The following is a 23,933-nucleotide window of genomic DNA, read 5'->3' as shown; positions in this document are numbered from 1 at the left end:
AATCACCTTGCAAAGAGAGCTGCTAACACTCCAAATGAGCACGCTAAACCACTTTAGTCACGTGTCAAGGTGATTGATTAACACAATCGGTAGCTGAAGAAGACGGATCATGAGGGGAAAATACATTTTGGAGGGAAACATGCTTCTAGGCCACTTTTCTCTTCTGAAACATTCATTTTCACTAAATTATAATATTTATGCCCAATTTGCAGTATTCTTTAGAGGGGGGGACATTTGGGGATATTTTTAGGGTATTTCATGGTAACAATTATTCTCCTTTGTGCAGGATATGCAGATGTGTTTGTTTTATTTAGCTGTACTATGCTTTTTTGAAGGCAACTGTTTTTTTCCTGGACTTCAGGGAGCTTATTTTTGAGTTTATTCATAATTTGAAAAAGCCTCAAGCCTGGGCTGGTTTGGCTCAAAAGAAGTTAGGATAAAAACAATTAGCTTTTATTGCACCTCACAAATGGTACCTAATAGGCTTCTTGTAGTGCACCAACCTGATCCCAATGCCTGCCACAAGAACATGTTGATTTAAAACTGACAATCATCAAGCTTTTTAATGTCAACCTTCGTTCTCACAGGTATTTGCGAAACATTCTTAACACTATTATATAGAGCCCTATTATTATAAACATCCTTTGGTATTTAAAAGGAGTGATTTTTGATAGTGTTATGCATTTTCCTTTGAAGGATACTGTTTAAACGACAAAATTGAAGTTTTGCGATGCTATCTTCGGCACTTATCCTCCCGACAGCACAACGCGTGCAGAGATAAGACTCCTTGCTCTGCTACCAGGAGCCACACACACACACACACACACACACACACACACACACACACACACACACACACACACACACACACACTCACACTCACACTCGAGTCGTGTCTAGCCAACAAGATCAGCTGCCTACCACGAGTAACAAACAAGCAGGTTCTTAAGGTGGAGTAGGTGGAATAATAAGCATTTGGATTTGCTCCATAATCCCATCTTGTCTCATTGCGGGCCTGCAGAGTCCCTCAGGAAAAGATCCATAGGTCTTCTCATGTGGGCTGGTTAAAAGGAGCTTTTGAGGAGATGTGTAGAATGAGGGTGGAAAGATCAAGTGAGCAATCTCCCTTGGTCTGTTACAACAGCCCAGGCTCAATCCCTCTCAGGAAAACTGATTGGTTTGAAAAAAAGAATGGAAGGGTTTACTTTTCTCTTAAAGCTATACACATATTTTGTGATATCATTTTTGATATTTTCTGCCTTGCCCCCCATTTCGACAGGGAAGGCCCCATGTGTCCTGGGATTGCCTTAATCGTCCTGAAAGATATTTTTTTTGTAAGATGTTTCTGGAACGGTTGCTGGACTCTGAAGTGTTGATCTAGCATGCAGAGTGGGGGACATGTAGGGCCTTCTATCTGTACTCTAGTCATTTAGTAGACACTTTTTCCCGACGAAGCGACTTACAGTCGGTCATTCAGCTGTTCAGCACCCAGGCTCTGGAACTCCCTCCCCCCACACATAAAACAGTCAGACACCATTACAACCTTCAAGTCACAACTCAAAACTCACCTGTTCAAACTCGCACACAACGTCTAACTGATCACTGTTTTGATTGTTTTGTTTTTTTGTTTTGTTTTGTTTTGTCTTGTTTTTGTTTTATTTATTTCTTATTGCTTATGTTTATTTATTTATTTTATTTTATTTTTTTTCCACAATGTCTTGTTTTTTAAAAAATGTATGATGACTATATGCTCTGTAAGGTGACCTTGGGTGTCTTGAAAGGCGCCTCTAAATGAAATGTATTATTATTATTATTATTACAGTTAATATGGATACATAGGATTTAGGAGCAGTGGGCAGCGGTTAGGGCTCTTGCGCACATTGGGGATCAAAACCAGAACCTTCCGATCGTTACCCAAACCACTGGACAATCCTGTTCCTAAGTCATGAGCACAAGCCTCATTCAGCATCTCTAAGGGACATGGCCGACATCTGCGTGTCACTCACAAAGATGTTTGACTCCCAGCCGTAATGTTCTGGGTTCGATCCCCAACGCCCACATGCCTACTCTGAGGTATCCTAGAACGGGGAGAAATAAATCAGACGGGTTGCGAACGCTAAACGGAAAATAAACGTTTGTGACTCACACAACTTAAACAACGTGCTCATTTTCAGCTGGCTGAAGTTGAGCTAATGGAGTTGAATTGCGCGCTACGCAGGAGAAATCTACATTTTGAGTGTGGTGAAAAGGTTCAATGTGTGACATGATTGTAGCTTCCATTCCATTACCTGAGGGCAAAGTGTCCGTCTATCGAGCGCCACTATTATGGTTCTGGAAATGGAATATATTTGCTGTTGCACGGTGCTTAATGTTTCAGTAGAGTCCAACTTATAATTACTCTAGCCATTGCTAAAGCCGCGCTAATGGTTTCTGCATCCACCGCCATTTCCTTGGATGATTGTACAAAGAGATCCTTCATGGAAATGTGTAAATAATAATAAATAATTTACCGTGCTGAATTGCAAATTGCATCTACATATTTATTTAGTTTCTTGCCTTTTGACATATTCACGCTTGATCGTGAATCCGAATTAAGCATAATTTTAACGGCAACAGTTCTTTTGTTCAGGCAAAATACTGCAAAATTGGATCCTGCTACTCGACCATCACCTCCCTCTCTCGTTATCGTCTTTCCTTCTTTTAAAGCACCCCTTCTCATCCTGCCAACGTCCTATATTCCGTAATTCATTGTCCTCCTATATTCGATAATTCATAGCCCTCCTATATTCACTCCCTCAGTGTCCATTTCTTCTAGTCCCTTGACTGCTACCTGCCTGTTACATTTCCTCTAAATTAGTTTTGTAGGGGAGGAAATCACTGAATCGAAGCACACCATTCGTTAGCCAGGGTGATTTAATTCCTGCTTGGTGGGAGAGTCAATCAAGTGTGCCAGAGGGAATTGTGGGAAAGAAATGGTTGTGGCGGTTGGCCTAAGAGTAATCTTTGCCAGAATGACACCTCAGGAGCGATTCTGTTTTTGTCTTGTTTTCAACTCCAACAGAGAATACTTTCCTTTTTTTAAAGTCATTAACACCATATTAGCTTGTACTCTCTCAATTACCTCGTGGTAAGGCATACTCCTCTCATGACATAACGCCTGCAATAGGATTCTTCAATGTGCATTCATTGGTGAATCACCAATGAATGACTGGGAATGACTGGGAATGACTGGCCCTATCTATCACCAATGGTGATAGATAGGGCCAGTCTGCTGATAGAGATGATAACGTTTTTCCCTTGTTTTGGATATTGCTTTGTCAAATCCTTAGTCAAAAAGCTCCTGATTCATTCTCCTTGTCTTTGTCCTTGTTCTTCTTGTCACGTTCTTATTCTTCAGGCTCCGGGGGAATCTGAACTGACGCGCACAGCTCATAGGAGGCAGGAGAAAGGAAATTGCGTTAGGAGAAGAACAGATAAGCAATGAAATGCATGACCTTCTCTCTGCCTGCTCTCTAAAGAATGACAAAAAGAGAATCGGAATCAGTGTCGTGCTTTTTACCTTTCTCTTTTTCCTTCTGCCAAATCAACTCATTACCCCGGGAGGCTGTTCCTGCCTCCTCGTCCCGGTTCTCTTTCCCCGAGACAAGCAAGCAATCATCACCTGAACGTACTATGAAATGGATACATTTTCATGTCGGAGAGGCGAGACATGGCAACCAATTATAGCACCCTGCTGCCCTGGTCTACTTTTTAGGTTGGCAGTCGGTTTACCACCCAGTCACTGTCGTCCAGGAAACCCTGAATGTCAAAGTGGCACACCCCCCCCCCCCCCCCCCTCCCTCTCCGACTTAACCTAAAGTACGCTTTGACTTTGAAATACATCACATCCTTGGATTGAGATACACTATGAAGCCTTCAAGGTGAAACACAACTTTGATTGGCTCTCAAGCGCTTTTCTTGAACGTCTACGTGTGAGCAATTGTTCTCCCAACTCATACTGCCAAACCTAATAGTCTGTCGGCTCATTGCCCGGGATCCAATAACAGAGTCCCGCAGGAGAGAAAGAAGGAATATAATAACAAGCATCCAAACGGTCGCAGTTTGTAGAAACCTTAGGCACTGATCGATTCCGGGCGATGCCGCCGCACGCACGGGGAGTGAAACAATCACAATTCCAGTGCTGCTCACAGAACCCCACGTCTGTCCAAAATGCCTTTTAATAGAACCCGGCCGATCAAGCCACGACCGGGCCGCGTCTCCTGGACTACATCATCTCATGGTGAAGCAATAACACACTCGGGTGGGCGCCAGACTGCCCCCGTCTACCCCCCCCCCCTTCCGTATGCCCCCCCCCCCCCACCCCTCCGTCTGCGTTGACATGGTGCTGTTCATATTAAAAGGGGAATAATTAGGAGTGCCACACACCCAGAGAGAGAGCCGCACGACCAATCGTGCTTGGCAGATGTGGACTGGCACACAGCGGAGGATTCAATATCAGGGGGAGGCTGACATTGACCCTGCATGTCTTCAATGGTCACACACTGTGCGTGTGTGTGGAGGGCTTTATTCTCTTTAAGACGTCAAGGAGTGCGCCGTGTGTGTGCGTGTGACCAGAGGCGCCGCGTCCCATTAGGCATACCAGGCAATTGCTTGGGGCCCCGGGCCACTACTAGGGCCCCCAAAAGCCCCCCCCCCCCCAATTTTTTTTTTTAAAATAAATAAATAAATAATCGCTCCATACCCCCCCCCCCCCCCCCCCCCCCTGTCAACAATCGGCCCCCTAAGAATTCTTGCTTTGGGCCCCCACACTACCTCGCAACGCCCCTGCGTGTGACTGTGAGTGAGCGTGTGTGATCGTGTGAAAGAGTTGGGTCCTTTCTGCCAGCAGAGTGTGGATGCTAGTTGATTGAAAACAAGTTGTTGCTGCTACTGTGTTAGATGGCCTGCAATTGAACCTGAAGCTTATGAATTACTACTAGACGTCTCAATGATGGTTAGCCGGGAGAGAGTCCTCCGGAGCTTTATTTTGACCCTGAGGAAACGGTTTACTTTACTGTTCATCTTCGCCCACCCCTCTTTGACTTTCTCTTGCCTTTTTCCTCTTTGCGTGTCAGTCCCTCTCAACCTCTCACTCTCTCTCCGTTTCCCTTTCTCCTTTTTTTGACTTTCACTCTTACCTCTCGACTCGAGGTCGAGGGTTTTGTTGACAACATTCACAAGCCCAACAACAACACACATGCTCTTATCGCCAGCAAATGAATCAAAAGTACCCTTTTTAATATACCTTGAAAGGTTGCCTTATTGGCTTTTCGATAGCAGGGCTTTTTTGAAACAATGCGCAGGCATCGATAATGTCAGGAGACAACCAAACGTCCAAACAAATGTACTCTCACTGGGGCCGTTGTAAACAATCTATTATTTGTTCCACTCGATTCGCTCTCTCCGGCCTTGTTCTATGTGGTCCCGTAGACTCAGACTGACGTCAGTCTACTAGCCGGGAGCTTGACTCCTGAGTCGTAGTCTAAGGCCTACATTGAGTCTATCTGTGTTGCCTTGTTTCTCTGCAGGCGCTGCTGTCCGAGCTGAAGGAGCGAGAGCACCTGGTGATCACCACCCTGGACCAGGCACGCACGTTCCTGGCCGACCAGCCCATCGAGGGGCCCGCCGAGCCCCGCAGGAACCTGCAGCCCAAGACAGGTGAGGATGGGAACGCGCCGGGCCGGGCCGGGCCGCGATGGACACTGACGAGACAATCTGTGCCGTTTTTGGAGAAATTTGAAGGACCGCTACAGAACGCTTTTTTTTTTACTGTAGAAACACTATCAATATTCTTCTGGACAATTTCTTTGCTTTCCACATAATAGAAAAGCAAAAATATCAGGCAACTATTTCAAGGATATAGGCTTTCCGAACAGACAGTTGGCACTCAAATCAATGGAGCACAATTTTCTAAACATAATTGTTTCCACGGTAGTTAGGCCGCGCTGAAAGAATTAAAACACCCCTGCCATTTGATATGAAAACACTATTCAAATTAGCCCCCGCGCATTCCACCCTGAAGGCTTCTCCAAACCTCCGAGCCAATATTGAAAGTGGATTCAGCGGCCCGACAGAAAGCATCTTGTTTCTAAACAGGCAGCCACTCATTCGGCATTCCCTCTCTGGACCAAAGGGGCCAGCCCCTGTGCCAGCTGCAGGGGAGTTCTGGGTAGATTCAACTCATTTCCTGTCAAACAGCAGCCCCTTCTGTGTAAATAATTAAAACCCCGCCCAAGGGGGCAACTGCGTACAGGGGGTGTGGCGGTGGTGGCCTTCCAACCACTGGGGCCGACAGACAGACAGACAGACAGACAGACAGACAGACAGACAGACAGACAGACAGACAGACAGACAGACAGACTGACTGACTGACTTGGTATATGTGATCTTGGATGCGTCATATCACCGCGTCGTCTCGTTGTGAGAATTGATAAGAGGGAGATTGGGGGCGCTGATCGCGTATCAGAGCAGGTGTGTGTAGGCCCTCCGTTCGCTCGCCCACCGCCGCTGCCCTCAGACGAACACGACACACGCTGTTTCTTTATCTAATCTCCTCATTCTCCTGCATACCTCTCAATATTGGCTTATCAAAGAGGGGGACGCTATCTTGTCTTCACACATTCCCCGACGTGTTTTCTTGTTTTGCATGAGAAACGGCAGTTGAAAAGGGATCGGTGGCGTATGAGACTGGAAGGCTCCTTTAATCACAGTCCTGCAGACAGTGATATAAATTCAGGACCGGGAAGCCCTCGCGTCCACCCACGTTCCTCCACCGTTCGTTTCTACTTCAAACCCCTGACCTTGGAAACGTTTTTCTGCTTTTACCCCTTCCTGTTTGTTTATTCGCCAATCCATTCTCTATTTGCATTATTCTCTCTGCTCACCTACCACACTTAACTTATTCATGCACTCTGAATTAAACACACCTGAATGCTTTACGGCAATTATCAGGTCCTCATCGCATCACTTCATATATCTCTCTCTCTCTCTCTCTCTCTCTCTCCGTCCCAATCAAAGGCCATGCACCATTTCATTTGGGTAAAAAAAAAAGATTAATTAAAAATACCTGCCTCCGTGCTTCCAGCTTTGTATCACAGCTTGAGCTACAGCCCAGCCAGTAACCTTGGTGTTATCTCCCGACATGGGGGTCGATCCATGGCCGCTGTGCTGTGGCCGCCTGCTCCCTCTATGGGGGTGAACCCCCCCATCCACATATCAACCCCCAAAGCGATCAATAAAACAGCAGCCAATTCTCCTCTCTCTCCCTCCTCTGCTGCAGTGACATTAACTCTTGTGTTCTCCTCGTGCTAAATCGCTGACCTGCATGTCCCCCCCCCCCCCCAACCAGACCTCACCCCCGAGGAGAAGGCCCGCGGCGTGGCCCGGGCCATCCGCAAGCAGACGGGCGAGGTGCGGGAGCGCTGGGAGCGGCTGACGGGCCACGTGGGCGGCTGGCAGAGCCAGGTGGAGCGCGCCCTGGAGCGGCTGACGGAGCTGCAGAGCTCCATGGACCAGCTGGACCTGCGGCTGACCCGCGCCGAGGAGGCCAAGGAGGGCTGGCAGCCTGTGGGGGACCTGCTCATCGACTCCCTGCAGGACCACATCGAGAGGACCACCGTAAGGGGGGGGGGGGGGGGCTCTTGATCCGAAACCGCCGCACATTTGACCCAATTCAGAATATTTATTTTTTTCTTTCAAGAGCCACCTGTCTTCGGTCACCAGGTGTGATGTTGATGGATTGGCCAATTTCAACCCGTTTCCAAACCCTGCCCTGGGGGGACATCACATCAGTACAGGGAGCGTCCTCCCTGATGTTTGATTGATAGATCCAACCACCTACCTCTTAGTTGATTCGTTTTAGTTTTGCTATGGATGCCCAAAAAAAGTATACAATATCAGTATCAGTGGTAGAAGCATTCCTAAACATGCTTATATATCTACATCGAATGGTATAAGCAATTTATTTTCTTTCCATATATTCACCGACATATCTTTTGTTCGATCATGGAAGCATTACCGGCTGACATCCTTTGAATTCATCTCTGAGGAGAAATTGTCCACATAGACGCTGAACATAGCACAGATGGGAAAGCTAATTGGAGCCCTTATTACCGGCCTCAGCGTTTCACCAATCACCTCAACTATGACGGTACGTCCTGTCCACTCGGGGCTGGTTCCTCATCGCTCAGGCTGGTAGTAACCAAACACAACCCCCCGACGGCAGAGATGGTTGGAACCATCTAACGATCTCCCTTCGCCCCAAAGATTCCCATTAACATTTATTCAGTCATTTAGCAGATGCTGCGCTCCCCTCGCCACTTCCCAGCCGTTTGTCTAATAAAACGGATGACATTTCCGTCAAGTGTCTATAACTGAAACTAATGGAGTGGGTAATCACCATGACAACCGGCTGTTTCCCCCCCCCCCCCCCCCATCAAGGCCTTCCAGGAGGAGGTGGCCCCTTTGAGGCAGGACGTGCACGTGGTCAACGAGCTGTCAGCTGACCTCACCCCGCTAGACGTGCAGCTGTCCTCCACCGCCTCGCGCCAGCTCGACCAGCTCAACATGCGCTGGAAGCTCCTACAGGTACACCTCCATACCTCCCTACTGCCTCTACAGGTGCTCCACGCTCCACCGTACTGCCACCAGTATGGTGGAAATGTCGTGGAAAGATTGGACGGTTAAATAGGTGAGGGAATAAACACTGCAGTGTATGTTATTCTTGTGGATTTGTACTTTTCCTCTCCTTACTTCCCAGCCCAGTCTGTAGTGGTTTAGATGAGTGTCCTTTAATATTTGATCGTATCTCTCGCTTGTTTTATTAAACCTGGGTTATCTCTTGCTATCTCACTCTCCATTTATTTCCGTCTCTCTCTCCCCCTCCTCTCCCCTCCTCGCTGTGTCTTTGTACCGGCTGACGCTGTCTCTCGCTCTGTGCGTACGGCATATTGATCCGTCCGTGCAGCAGAGTGTTTGTGTGTGATTTAGGCAGTGCATTGCCCCTCAGGATGCTGTGTGTGGAAGCCCCCCCCCCACCGTCCTCCCAGCCAGTGTTCAAAGCGGCGAGCCCCACAGAAACTTTTTTTTGTAAAACTGTTAGTTTTAACCCATTTAAGCCGGGAAAGCATTGCCGCTGTTCTACCTTTAAAGCCGGGGGCGCTGTTGCGTCATTCTACCTTTAAGGACGGGAAAGCGTTTGCGTCGTTTTTCTGTAAAAGGGGGGTTTTTGCCCAAAGTGTCGGCCTCTGGGTCAATGAAATGCATCAGAATAGACACATATAGGTGTCAACTTGTTCCTCGTGAGTTTAGTTCAGAAATTTCTTCAAGCAAGTATGGCGGAATTTGAGACTGAAGACTTTTCTGACGGTAGCGATTTCGAGTTTCTCGGCTTCGAAGATGTTGATGAGGCCGAGTCCTTTGATGACGAATACGAACCGATTGACCGGGAATTATGGTTAAGGCACATGTTCGTGAATGACGACGAGGAAGAAGAAGTATGGAATTGGGCTATGGGAATGGGGCTGCTTGTGTTGCCGGTGCGAAGAGATTACTGGCGACAGAGTAAGAATCTCTTTCGGACGCAATTCGCCAGAAATATGTCCCGGGACAGATTTGCGGCCATCTGGAGGCAAGGACAATAGTAATACTTATTGATTGGGATGATGCTGTAATAAGTAATTACTACAGTTTATATGTAAGAGATGTATTACTGTCCCGGAGATGCGTAAAGCACCCGGGTGCGTAAAACCAGATAAGCTTCTCTGGAATGTCACTTATACTTATCAATAGTAATACTTATTGATTGTGATGATGCTGTAATAAGAAATGACGACAGTTTATATGTAAGAGATGTATTACTGTCCCGGAGATGCGTAAAGCACCCGTAAAACCAGATAAGCTTCTCTGGAATGTCACCACCAGTGGCGTAACAAGGCAACGACGGGCCCGTATGCAGGATGTTCAAGGCTCTTCCAAAGAATAGAGCTTCTTTGGATTTCACACCTAACTGCGATCTCCAGAACAATAAGGCCAAGGCTACTATACATTCCCAAATTATAGCCTGTATCTTTTAATTACGCTACTTCTTAGGATGGAATGCAATTGTATTTGTATTATGCATAATACTTTTATTCAGTAGTCATCACATACAAGTGCATGTAATTTAAAACGCAGACTGTTTACAGTTTTAGTCCCAGTCTGTTCCCCTTCCCATGTTTGTTATTATATACTTTATTACTTTCTTATATACTTATTTCACTTTATTATACTTTATTTTTTTTACAGTTTTGTGCTGTTCCTGCACTTTTACATATTTTTTTACTTTTTTATTTACTTTTCTACCTGTATGTAAATATTGTAAATATTTGTAAATAAAAACTCAAATTTCCCATGAAAGCCACAGGTGTCAGCTCTCAAATACTTTTTGAATTGTGTTCCTATCTGTTACAGGGGCTGAGAAATCAGTAATTTAGTAGGCGTTGACACAATTGCTGAATTTCTAGAAAAACTTCAGGTTTTGGGGGCTTTTCTGAAATCGCCTATAGGTTTTACAGGCATTTTTTCCAGGCGCTTTAGGCCTAAATGGGTTAACTCTAGACCTCTTTCAACTAAGGTGATGCTCTTACAGTACAGTATTTTTAGACATTATTCTGCGTTCTACTTCCATCATGCAGTGTAGTGGATGATGGGCCAGGTAAGCAGTGTTTGCCATCTCCCTCAAGGATGCCATTGTCCATAGACAGACGTACATGGACAATAACAAGAGGCAAAGCTTCAACAAAGTAGTAATTACACTACTCGAGCTTCATTTCTAGTGTGTTGCTGCTCTGGCCAGGCTGGGCTGGGCCACATCCTGCGGGGGGCTGGCTGTGTGTGTGTGTGTGTGTGTGTGTGTGTGTGTGTGTGTGTGTGTGTGTGTGTGTGTGTGTGTGTGTGTGTGTGTGTGTGTGTGTGTGTGTGTGTGTGTGTGTGTGTGTGTGTGTGGTGGCGGCCCGTGGCAACGCAGATGCCCAGGACAGGCTAGGGGCGCTGGCAGCGGTCTGAAGGCCATGGAGCAAAAGGACAGACAGACAGATGACAGCCTCCCGACACTGGAAGGAGGCCATTGAGTCCCGGCGTGGGGAGGCCAGTTTGTGTTTAATATCCTGTCGCGGGGTCGCGCCCGGCGGCCCGGCCCTGAAGAGCGCCGCCGGGCTGTAAGACGGCGGGCAACTCTAGGCGTGGGAGTCAAGCAGCTCGTCAGATATAAAAGACTACCAAACGACAGAGCTTTAATGAGTTTAAAGAGGAAAAAGCTGAGGCGAGGTTTTGATTTTCCTGGTTCAGTGACAGCCCCACGTGAAGGACATCCCTCCGTGGATCTGGGTCGTATCTCGGTTAGCCGTCCAGGGTCGCTGTGTGTGTGTGTGTGTGTGTGTGTGTGTGTGTGTGTGTGTGTGTGTGTGTGTGTGTGTGTGTGTGTGTGTGTGTGTGTGTGTGTGTGTGTGTGTGTGTGTGTGTGTGTGTGTGTGTTATTCTATTACATTGACCACCATCGCTGTCAATAACATCACGACTTGCCTGATGGAACACAATAACCACAAAGTCACGTTACAGATAAATACGCTGCTTGGAAAACGGCACACGCTCGGACAATTAGCCTGTGTTTGTGTGTGTGTCTGTGCGTTCTTTTGTCTGTAAGTCTAAGTCATCCGGCAAAGCAATACTACCAGTGCTGAGTTATTGCCATGTCTCATTATTTTGTTGCCTTTTATTGTCCTTTTCACATTTTATTTATTTTCTGTTGTCAGTTGAGGAGCACCACTAAAAGGCTGGTGTCTGTGACTATGTCTGTGACTATGTTGTGTTAGATCCAGCTTTTATTTCTGAATGTGCCCCTCCTGTTCTACAGTAATTAGAATCGGAAAGGTCTCGGTAGAAGTCCGGGGCAGAAGCGATGTGTATAATGAAGTAGCCTTGGACCAATTCCATCTATCGTTAGCTTCTGTTGACTCTTGTGTTCATTAATAATGTTTCCTTTGGAGCTGAGAGTAAAGCGCTAGTTCTCGGCAGTAATTTAACATGGAGGCTAAAGTTGCAGAGATGTGCGGTTTCTTACGGTGTGATTTTGAATACACAACTCTATTCAGGTTCTCTGCTACAGTTACCTCACTTTCTATTGACATACTTGTTGTTGAAACTTGATCAACAACAAGTTGTTGAACCTTGATCATCATGCAGAACCTAGTTCTGCATGATCAACTATTGCATATGGATTATGAAGGCATAATTACTACACATCATTTATAATTACAGTTGTGCTGATAATTACAGTTTACTTTGTTGCTGTATTAGTGGTGCTCTATTTAAGTGTGTGTGTGTGCGTTCTAATCTTCCCTTGAATATCCAGATATTCAACCGACTATCCCAAATTTGATGTTGAAGAGAAAATTCAACCCCAATGTTAATCCAACCTTGTCTGCTGTCCTATTAAAATATTTGCAGGGAGCTTATACAAGAACATCTAGGAGTAATGGCGTACAGGTATGGGTTAAGCCTATTGCTGAAGGATGAGCCAACAGGTGGATTGCAGACATTTGGGTTTAACCACAGAATCTTTGGGTTGGGGGTCAAACGTTCTAACCACTTGACTAATCCTGCCCAGAAAAACGGGGGTGATATCGACTATGGATCTTGCTGACCGTGTCCTATCCGGTTCTGTGTCCTCTCCCCCTCCTCCCCTCCCCTCTCCTGAACTCCTCCTCTCCTCAGGTGGCAGTGGAGGAGAGACTGAAGCTCCTTCAGGAAGCGCATCGAGATTTCGGACCCTCCTCCCAACACTTCCTGTCCAGTGAGTACATCAGACCGTCATGTAGACACACCAACCAACACCCAGACACACACACAAACGCACTCCCAGACACACAAGCACACACATGGTACCTCATTCAACAGTCGGTCGTCTTAACCGGCTTAGTGCGAGACGACGTGTGACCAAATCTTGGTATATTCCTGTCTTTCTTTATTCTTTCTTCCACCAATCTTCTTGGTTCTTATGCTTCTTCTTCTGCTATGTATGATTCGCGCCACAAACAGTTGGCGAAACCTGTAAGTTGGAGGAATAGCATGTGGATGTGGAAGCACACACACACACAGGCTTGCGTGCACGCCAACATACATGGGCTCATTGCAGACGAGGCTATTTGAATAATGCATGGCTTAATTGCACCGCTTCATCGAGCACCTCCACTTCCTTTTCCCTGAGAGTGGTCGTTAATACTGGGCCAGAGATACAGCGGGAGAGGGAGGGAGACGTATAGAGGTTGAAAGAGAGAGAGAGAGAAGATAAACGCAGCAACGAGAACATTTACCAAAATGGCACTTTTTCCCAGCTGCTTCCTCCTCTAATGTGAGTGATCATTTAACCATTAGGGTTTTGTTTACTGGCGGGGGAGAGAGGGGAACACAGGTCATGGGGACAAAATGACCTCAGTTGAGGTGCTAGACAGGTGAGCGGTGGGTAATCCTGCATCGTCCCGGCTACCTGGGAGCTAGCAGCATGGCTGCCCCCCCCCCCCCCAGACGCACAGGTCTATTTTTTTAAGTTCATCTGGGGTGTTTTTTATCTTCCCAACGCCCCCCAAAGCGCCAGCCGACAAGCAGCTTAATATCCCGCCCCGGGGATCAACATGGAGCGAGCCAGGTCTTATCACTCCCATCTGCCAATCAGTCTCTCTTGGTCTCTTTGTGTTGCCCTCCCTCTCCAACTCTTCCCGTTTTCCTCTATCTCCGTCTCCTCCCGTTGCTCTCTCTCTCTCCATCTCTCTCCGTTTTCCGCTCTCTCCGTCTCCTCCCGTTTCTATCGCTCCCCATCTCTTCCCGTTTTCCATCTCTTTTCGTTTCTCCGTCTCGATCCGTCTGTCTGTTTCACTCTCTACCTAGTGGCTCTGTTTCCCCGTCCCTTTCGCTATCTCTCTTTCCATTTCTCTGGCCCGGTCTATAGACTACTGTCCCTTTATCTCCCTCTATGTATATATCTCTCCATCTCTTTCTTCCTTCCCCTGTCTGTCTCTATCCATAGTTTTTGTAACTCTCCCATTCTCCTCTACATCCCTCTCTTTCTTGATCTCTCTGTTTCTGTCGGTCCCTCTTCCTCTCTTTCCATCTTTCCGTATTTGTGTGGGTCCTATGCTTCTTTCTCTATCTTTCTCTAGCTCTCATCCCTCCCTATTCCGTCTCTCTCTTCCCCTCTCTTTCTATCTTTCCATATTGCGTGGGTTCTTAGCTTCTTCCTCTATCTATCTCCAGCTCTCCATCCCTCTGTTTCTCTCTCTTCCTCTCCTCCTCTCTTTCTGTATTTCCGGGGGGTTCTTAGCTTCTTCCTCTATCTTTCTCCAGCTCTCTCTGTTTCCCCTCTCTCTCTTCCTCTCTGTCCGCCGTGCCATATGTGCGTGGGGCAGCATAAGCCGGGGGGGGGGGGGGGGGGGGCGGGGGGAGCGGGGGGAGTGGGGGCCGCACGGAGCCGGCTTAGAGAAGCTCCTCGCCACACATTGTCTCTGTGAACGTCACGCAGCATTTCAGCTTGGCTGCCTCTCTCCCTCCCCATCCGTCACCAGGCGGTGTCTCCTCCCTGCTCGCCGTCTGTCTCTCCGAGGCTGGTGTTTCTCTGAGCTGCTGCCCTTGCTTATCTTGTTCTCTTATAATGAAACCTACAGCGCAGCGCTGTGTCGTGCCAGTGATGCAACCCCCTGGTGCTTTTGCTTCTTCCTTCTGAATTACTCCTCATTGGTCTCCCTTTCTCGCTCTCGCTCTTGCTTTCTCTCACTCTCCCTCTCCCTCTCTCTGTCTCCGTCTCTCTCTTTCTCCACCTCCCTCTCCCGCTCTCTCTCTCCCCCTCTCTCTCTCCCTCTCTCTCTTTTTCCTTCTTTCTTTTCTATCTCTTTCCTTCTCTCTCTCCTTCTCTCTTGCTCTCTGCCTCGCCCTCCCTCGCTCCTTCTCTCTTTCTCTCGCTCCCCTTCATCTCTTTTGTTCATTTTTGTCTCCCATGAGAAGTGAGCGCTTGTTATTGTGAGTGTTATTATTTCGTTATCTGTGTTCTAAATTTTTAACACTAGTATAAACAGTGCAATATTAATTAAACACCTGCGTCGGGTGGTCACAGTGGGGGTCCGTTATAACGATCCACCTTGACGTAGTGCTCGTAGGGCTGTTGGGCTGCCCTCTCTTCATTTCGAGTCTTGCTCTAACCCAATGTCGGGGTCGGTTACGTCAAGCATGTTACATTTTGCTCCGATGCTGAAGTCAATGATGTTCTGGTTTTCTCATGCGTTTCTCACATCACTTTCCCTTCCTCCCCATGCATCATCTTCTCCATCACCGTCCACCCCTGCAGCATCGGTAGAGCTGCCCTGGCAACGAGCAGTGTCTCAAAACAAGGTCCCCTATTACATCAAGTAAGGAGCCATGTCATGATTGTCTTCTTTGCGATATTTGTGTGTGTAAATGTGTTTTTTATGTGACTGTGTTATGCTGTCTCGTGTGTGTGTGTCTCTGTGTCTCTGTTTGTGTCTGTGTGCAGTCTGTTGTGAATATTCAGTTCAACAAATGTGAGATAAAGCGTAGAGCTTGTTGTATCACAGTTATGCTAATATCACTTTCTTCTCCGGTGCCCATCGACCTGCCCTAATGTGATTCCGGAACGTGTGCTTACTCTCCTGGGGTATCTCTTTCTCTACAACGTAAAACGTTTATTAGAGCGTTTATTTTTTGTTGTTTTTTCCACTTTGTAAATCACATCCTTTACGGGGGCCGGAATCTGTCCGTGTGTGACCATAAAATCCCTTTCATTCATAAACCCCACGCTCACTCAATTGGGAATATTGCCTCTGGTATATTTTATGTATGCCTTTGATATATGTCATTTAGCTTTTTTATATATACTATACTATTTTTATTCCTCCCCCCTAAATTATTATTATTTTTTTAAACGTATATGATTACCGAACTGCCATTCAGCAAAACACTTCAGCCCCCACAGTTCACTTCAGTGTGTGAAGCTTAGCGGCTATGCTTAAGCAGCGCTACTTGGTAGCGAACGTGGCACGGTGGAAAGGCTAGCTCACCCGCATGACATGTTTACTCTGTTTATGTGGGCCGTGGGCTACGGATTAGCTCACAGCTAATCCAAAGTATTGTTAGCTTGACAATTCGCACCCTACCCCAAAAATGGGACCTCATGTGCAAGGAGAAAATAAATAGGGGGGGGGGGGGGGGGGGGGGGGAGACAAGTGCAATTATACCACATGACTACGGAAGTCATTTTGAAAGATTACCCCCCTGTTTACAGTGATTGTCCTTATCCTTTTTTCTCAAAAATGTCGACCATGTACACAAGTCACATAACAGTCACGTGTCTCAAGGGACTAGATAACGCGTGTGTGTGCGGCCGTTTGTGATGAGCAGCGGAGGCTTAGGAGCCCTATCTAGACGTTTCTCACTATGCCCCCTTTAAAGAGAAAATCCGCAGATAGGCTTAGAGGAAGATGGGATTTGGAATGGGAAAGGCGAGCGGGTGACGTAATGAAGAAGAAGAAGAATAGGAAAGAAGAGCGAGGAAGGAGAGGAAAGGATGACACCTGCGCTGTGTTTGGGCTTGCGGCGGGCGAGTGGAGGGGATCTGAGGAGCGAGGCACATGCATACGCAGGCATGCGTCAGCTGCAAGGACATTGCTCACAACATAAACAACAGCAGCCTGCGATCTAGATGTGCCCAAACTATAAACCTCCAGTCCAAATGCACGCATCCATACAAATGCACGTGTACACGCGCACACACACACACGCACAATCACACTCTCTCACACACTCACACACACGCGCACGCACGCACGCGCGCGTGTGTGTGTGTGGATACCTGTGCTTTGTCTGCACTCTGGCTGGACCTTGCAGGCGTCCTAGCTCAGGCCGCTGCAGCACACCCAGGGCTGATGTCCAGTCCATAATTAGCTGCTGCACTCTGACGCAAATTTGGATGATTTATTTTTCATGTACCCAATATGGGACGTTTTTCTCAGAGCGAGCGGCTTTTGAATGTGTGTTGTAGGATTGAGTTTTGTGATAGGTTGGCGGAAGGATCGATAGAAGAATCCTACACTGCGGTAGCCCATGGTCGCATCCAGCTAGGTAATAGGTGGCAGAGGAAAATAACATTGTATTATTGTTATGTTTTGGAGTAAAGGCCTACAAAATGGCCAATGAAAAGGACACTGCCTATCAGGGTCTCACAAACAAACGCAACAAAACGTTGCCGTGCTCTCGGTTAACCTTGGAAGACAAGAGGTGTGTTTTTCAGTGTTATCAGATAGTCCCAGCTGCTGATTCATGTTCACCCAGACCCAAACAGCCCCGTAAAAAGAACATGAAAAAAATGTATTTTATTTCCCCCCCCCAGAGCCATTGCTCTACTGGCCTCATCATTTTTGTCTCTCCTCCCCCAGCCATCCCACGGTAGCCATCGAGAAGCACAGTTAAATATCTTCATGTTTACGCTGAGATTCCCCTTAAGAAACATATCTAAGCCAACTATCTCTTGCACGCGCACACACACACACACACACACACACACACACACACACACACACACACACACACACTACAGACACACACACACACACACACACACACACACAACGATTAGTGCTCTGTTGCCCCCTGAAGAAAGAGCAGCATCTCTGCGAGACCCTCAGCGTCCCGGTGTACAGTTAAACCCTGGCCCCCAGTCCTCTGAACAGCGCCGCCACGGCCCCTCTCGTCTGTATTTCACACCGAGCCCTCTCTTTTCTTCTCTAAATCGTCTTGAAGACAGAGAGAGGGTAGACAAAGGAAGAGGGAGAACGAGGCTTGGCACCGGCGGTTCTTTCATTAAGGAGTAAAATGTCAGTCTCTTGGCACGGTAAATATGCGGCGCCGCCACCGCCTCGAATGCAGATGATTCCTGGATAATGGGCGCCCGCCAAACGGAGCTCTTCAAAAAAGTGTTCTCAAGTCCTCCGCTCTTTATCTCCCTTACCCTTGAAAGTTCTGCTTGTGTCTTGAGAGAAGGACTTTGGTAGCTCAGCTGGGCTGGGCCGCCACTGTCTCCCCGGTTACTCTGAAGAGAATGGTGTGTGTGTGTGTGTGTGTGTGTGTGTGTGTGTGTGTGTGTGTGTGTGTGTGTGTGTGTGTGTGTGTGTGTGTGTGTGTGTGTGTGTGTGTGTGTGTGTGTGAGTGAGAGCGTGTCTCAGTCTGCGTCTGTGTATAAATAATCTGCAGACGGTCATGGCCGCATTACATCGTCTTTGATGTTGTCAGCCGGGCCCTCACAGCTGCGTTACGACACGCTTTGATTCACGCGTCCCGTGGCGGAGGAAGTCATCGCCCCCTCCTCAGTAATCCCCCCTCGCCTTACGCTTTGCTTCAGAAAACACAAACCCACCCCCACATCTTGGGGGACGGACGGAGTGGGTCGATGAATCCTACCTTGAGGCAGCTCACGGTCCAATCCACGGGCAGAGTGGGTCGGTGGCCATTGGGTTCATGGGTGACTCTCTTCCACCTGGTTCCTCGCTTGTACGCTGGTGGCACACTCGGTGTGTGTGTGTGGGGTGTGTGCGTGGGTGCGCTTTGAGAGGAAGACATTGAGATGATGAAGGTGGGGGGGAAAGAGGATCTATAAAATCCAGGTGAGCAAGAGTTAAGTGGACCCGCGCCCGCAGCAGAAACAGAGCAGTACATCAAGATGTCCCGTCATCTATTTGGCATAAACACCCCGCCACTGAATAAAATCAACAAACGACCGGCAAGAGATAGGAGTCAAAAGAAGGGAAGGAGGAGACGGGGAGTGTCGACACGCTCGGGTTTGTTCTATTCTGGGCCTTGTGTTTTATGACGGTTCTCTTATTTTCAATATTTGATGTTTTCCCAGGCTTTGTTTGTGAGTGCGTGCCGAACACACGCTGAGGAATTGGTTTGAGGGGGAGGGAGTCAGCTCTTAGACGTCTCTATGGCGGCCTGATGCGGCTCTTCAACCGTTTCCCCGCCGTTGAGCCTGGCTGTGCATGCTGTGGTTCCTGTAGAGATCTGACAAGTGTGTGTGTGTGTGTGTGTTTGTGTCTGTAAATGTGCGCGTTTGAGTCTTTATTCTATGTGTATGTGTGTGTGTGTTGATGCCTTCTCTTGACTGTCAAATTCATATAAATGATAAATATTATATAAGAAAAATGCTGAAGGGGTAGTTGACAGCAATATCGAAAACTTGAGTTTATTGATGATTCATATTTTAAATATCTGTTGCTCTCTTCTGTATATTAACATGCTCTCGGTGTGTGTTGGTATCGCTCATAAATGTCAGAAAAAAGTGGGGCTTTTACGTTTGAATACAGTAGGTGTGTGTGTTTGCGCACAGCTTAACATCTGCCTCTGCTTGGTTTTGTGCTTTTTTCAATCCAGCCATCAGACACAGACCACCTGCTGGGACCACCCGAAGATGACAGAACTGTACCATTCACTAGGTAGACACACACACACACACACACACACACACACACACACACACACACACACAGTAATGAGGGGAGGGTAGATTGTGTCTTAATAGGCCACGGTTCCTATGAGAGGGGCAAACTAACCCAATTACACAGCCCAGACCAGGGGGGGCTCCTCCCACCTCTTGGAAGTCAGCCTGTGTTTGCGTGATGCACACAGAGAGCACCCAGGGATCCCCTCCTGCTGGGCCCAATGAGCTGGATCTTTAGCTAACCTGAATCTCCATCTGCTGTTCTCTCTCTCTCTCTCTCTCTCTCTCTCTCTCTCTCTCTCTCTCTCTCTCTCTCTCTCTCTCTCTCTCTCTCTCTCTCTCTCTCTCTCTCTCTCTCTCTCTCTCTCTCTCTCTCTCTCTCTCTCTCTCTCTCAGCTGACCTGAACAACGTGAGGTTCTCTGCTTACCGGACGGCCATGAAGATCCGTAGGCTCCAGAAGGCCCTGTGCTGTAAGTTATCTCTATTCACACAAATCATTGTTGAAGTCTGTGTCCAGGTGCAAATCGGAATGTACTAACGATTTGAAAGCGTGCCATACACAGAGCCAAGATAATGTGCAAGTCAAACATAGTTTAGACTCCACATTTAACACGTGTGTGTGTGTTTGTACAGGGCTGTCGATCTAATTTTATACGGGTGACACCAACTCCAGTTCGCTTTTTTTTTCCATGCCAGGACCACTTGGCTCAAGTAGAGCTGATAAACGGGGAGACCACGCTGAGAGCAATCATTTATTAAATTAACTATATGCAAACATTATCAGTAATGGGAAGCCATACCAAAAGTGTAGTGCATATCAGCAGGTGTAGTATAACGCAAAATTAGGGAGTGAGGAGCGTCAGGCCGGAGCCACCGTGAGTGAGAGCCAGCCGACGGGAAGGGCTTCTTTTAACTCCCGTCCAATCAGCCCAGTCGATAACCTGGCACGGCCCATAGCGACAGCTCCCCTATTGGTGATAGAGAGAACAGCAGGCAATGATGACACGCACGGCCAAGCCAGGGAGAGAGGCACACCAAGCACTGCATGCCGGGCCTGACATCCATCAACAAGCTCATTGTTTGGCCTACACAGGTGCTGTTGTTTGCTAGAGTCTTTGCACCTAACTCATTTAATCGCGAGCGCATGCATGCACGCGCACACAGAAACAGTGCGTGTCGTTTGGTTTTGTGAGAATCCCTCCATCCAGGGAATTTCAGATGGAATTTCAGAAGCTTAAAGGCCTGGCTTTGTATCGTTATGGCAAATAACTAAGTGAATATGTATCCAGGTGTTCACATGAGAAAAGTCACACACTAGAGCATCCAATAACACCGTTTAAACTGCTCATTTGTATCCCGATGTTTGAATAATGTGCGTGCGTGTGTGTGTGTGTGTGTGTGTGTGTGTGTGTGTGTGTGTGTGTGTGTGGAGCACTAGGCATACATACCACAATATGTGTGCTCATCAAAGCAGCAATAGTGTTATTATGTTTGCCGGCTGTTAATGACTTTCAATGATTCAGGCGCTTTAGTTTGCTATCTCTTATTGCCTGTGTGATCACGCGCATGTGTTTGTTTGTGACGCCAGCTCATAAGCCTGAGTGACTTCCACTCCCGGTACTGCAATTCAATTTCACCCATTAGATTAGAGCTGTGGCAGCAGACACACATGCACGAACACACGCGCAGGAACTGTAGTTATTAGTTATTGGCCTGGATTCTGAGAATTTAATTCATGTTTGCTCGGAGGGATTTGCAAGATTGCGTGTGTGTGTGTGTGTGTGTGTGTGTGTGTGTGTGTGTGTGTGTGTGTCTGTCTGTGTCTGTGTCTGTGTCTCAGTCTGTGTCTGTCTGTCTCTCTGCATGTGTGTGTGTGTGTATGTGTGTGTGTGGGTGGCGCGTAAACGACACACACACATACACACACACACACGTGCGTGCCATAAAACGGCTAATTAGGTTAAGTGTGCACCGCGGGGAGGGGGCCAGGGCGAATACGCCCACAGTGGGGCTTCCTGCCATCGCGCCACACTTTCCCGGCTCCCTAGCGGCGTGTAGCACCGCGGCGGGAGCCAACCGTGAGTGGCCGCTCGCTGACCCTCTCACTTTAGTTGCGAGGAGGCCGTTGTCCTTTGGCGAGAGGTGTCGGGTTCGGTGTAAACACGGCCCTGCCACTGCTTGAGGCGGCGTGGAGCGATCGAGGTCACAGACAAAGAGGGAAGGGTAGATCGAGGCTGAGAGGGAGAGAGAGAGAGAGAGAGAGAGAGAGGATGTTTGTCTGTAGTGGACGACAGATGGATGAGAGGGTCGAAGGGGTTTGATGCCAGGCGGCCATGATGAAGGTCAGAGAGGGTGAGGAAGGTGATTGCCTGGAGCCTGGAGTAGAACCGTGTATCTCTGGGTTTCAAATCGTATTAGTGCTCGGCGATCAATAGAAAATGAATTATATGGATTTGATATGCCATTTGATGGATGCTTTTATCCAAATGGTCTGGATCTTTCCGTGACTGAATACATTATTAGCATGGATGCCCACCCTTGGATTCACTATCCTTTTCCTGGCAGGCCTATCCGTCTCTTTGAGCTAGATTGATAAAATATTGATTAAACTGTTGTTCATCTATTAATGGATTTGGAAATTTACCAAGTGTATTGCTTCAGACATGAAAATATCCATTTCACCTTTCCCCCTCTCTTTTGAGATTCTACAATTTACTTGTCAGCTTGTAAGACAAATCAAGCAAATTCAAGACATCCTCATTTTGGTCCTGGAACTTGATGGGCACTTTCCATTATTTACGACACGAGGTGGACTGAGATTAATTGACTTTCCACGATGAACATAATTGTTAGTAGAAGAGCTCTGAATCATATCCAAAAGTCTTTCTTCACTGCGATTGTATTATTTAATTTAATGTTTTAAATTAAAAGTTTAAATGACCTCAGTAGAATTTCATGATGAAGTGCACGCATACACTACCCTTTGTGCGTTGTGTGTGTCTGTGTGTTTGGGTGAAGGAAGATGTGTGTTAGTATAGGCAGTTGTGTGGGCGTGTGCGTGCGCGTGCGTGCGTGCATGCACGTGTGTGGAACATAGATTGTGAATTGAAGGGAGCGTAAACCCTCCTTTTCACTTAACTCCCAATTAAATCACAACCTATCGTGTGCAGCCATCTGCACTTTAGCGCTTACATGTATAGGTTGCATTGTTTTCTATCGCTATCCCTTAGGGCTTCATTAGCGCTGTGGGATCAATAGTCTCTCGCTCTGTCTCTAACGGTTTCGTATGCGGCTTCTTTAACTAGCAGGCTCGCATGCGTCCTCATTAGATTGGCAGGCTGAGGGAGAGATGCATGAACTTGATAAAGCGAGTAGCACTTTTAATTTGATCCTTGTTCTGGTCTCTGGATGATGGATAACACTGTCGGTTTTACCGCGTCAACTCCGAGAGAGAGAGATGGAAACCTCCAGTGTGGGCTCTCTTGTTTCAGTTTATTAATCCCGAGTCTGCTATTCTTTTCCTTATGGAATCCTAATTTCATTTTAAAACTCTTGAAAGAATAAGTTGGGTGGTTTAATCAGGGACACATTTAGTGTGAACATTCGGCGTTCGCACTTCTGGGGTGTCTTGCCTCTATGAGTAAGCAATAGAGAAAGCTAAAGGCAACAGAACTGGATAGGTAACTGTTGGTTCTGCACACCTCTCCATCTCTTCTCCTCTCCCTGTCTGTCAGCTATCCATCTTGATCTTCCTTTCACTCTACTTGTGCCCCCCCCCCCTCCCTCTCTCATCACTCATCCACTCGTACTCTCTTTTCGCCTTCTATGTCCTTCTTTCTTCAACTCATCCCCACTTAACTCTCAATTCATTTCTCTTCCTCTGTTCATTTTTCTCGGTCTCAATCTTATATCTGTCTCGGATCCTCGTTCTGTCTCTGCCTCCCTCTCTCTGTTTTCCTCTCTCCATTATCATTCTCTCAAGTCAATTCAGTTATTGGAATGGATCAATTACGTGCACAAAAAGTTAAAAATTATACAATTACAAAATAGGAATAGAAAGAACGGTCACATTTTAAATAAAGGGTATATTGATTAACCATGACAATTTAAAATTGGTTAATTCAGTAATATGCATAACAGTTAATCAACGTTTAACTAATGGTTTTAGTAATCATTTTGTGATGGTGTTCATATGTACTTATGGTGATAATGTTGATTAGGGTATCCATTAATATATTATTGAATAACCAAAACCCACTAGTAAGGGTTGGAGATGGTGTTCCAGTGCAGCCAGAGTAACCCAAACTAACAAAAACTCAAACTATGATACCAAAACCTTATTCATTCATTCATCAATTTGCG

The 23,933-nt window shown here is 47.0% G+C and overlaps 1 protein-coding gene across 1 annotated transcript in view; it reads left to right on the top strand.

The window, feature by feature from the left end:
* The window catches only part of utrn (utrophin), a 159,392-nt gene that overhangs the window by 94,655 nt on the left and 40,804 nt on the right, over positions 1–23,933 (top strand). The window contains 7 exon segments of the mRNA XM_060042427.1: positions 5,568–5,697; positions 7,388–7,656; positions 8,479–8,625; positions 12,790–12,868; positions 15,410–15,470; positions 19,504–19,565; positions 19,967–20,041. Of these exon segments, the coding sequence (XP_059898410.1) occupies positions 5,568–5,697; positions 7,388–7,656; positions 8,479–8,625; positions 12,790–12,868; positions 15,410–15,470; positions 19,504–19,565; positions 19,967–20,041 (823 nt within the window).

The sequence above is a fragment of the Gadus macrocephalus genome, chromosome 21 (genome assembly GCF_031168955.1).
Source record: "Gadus macrocephalus chromosome 21, ASM3116895v1".
NCBI lineage: Eukaryota > Metazoa > Chordata > Actinopteri > Gadiformes > Gadidae > Gadus > Gadus macrocephalus.
This window is presented reverse-complemented; position numbering and strand designations above follow the sequence as displayed.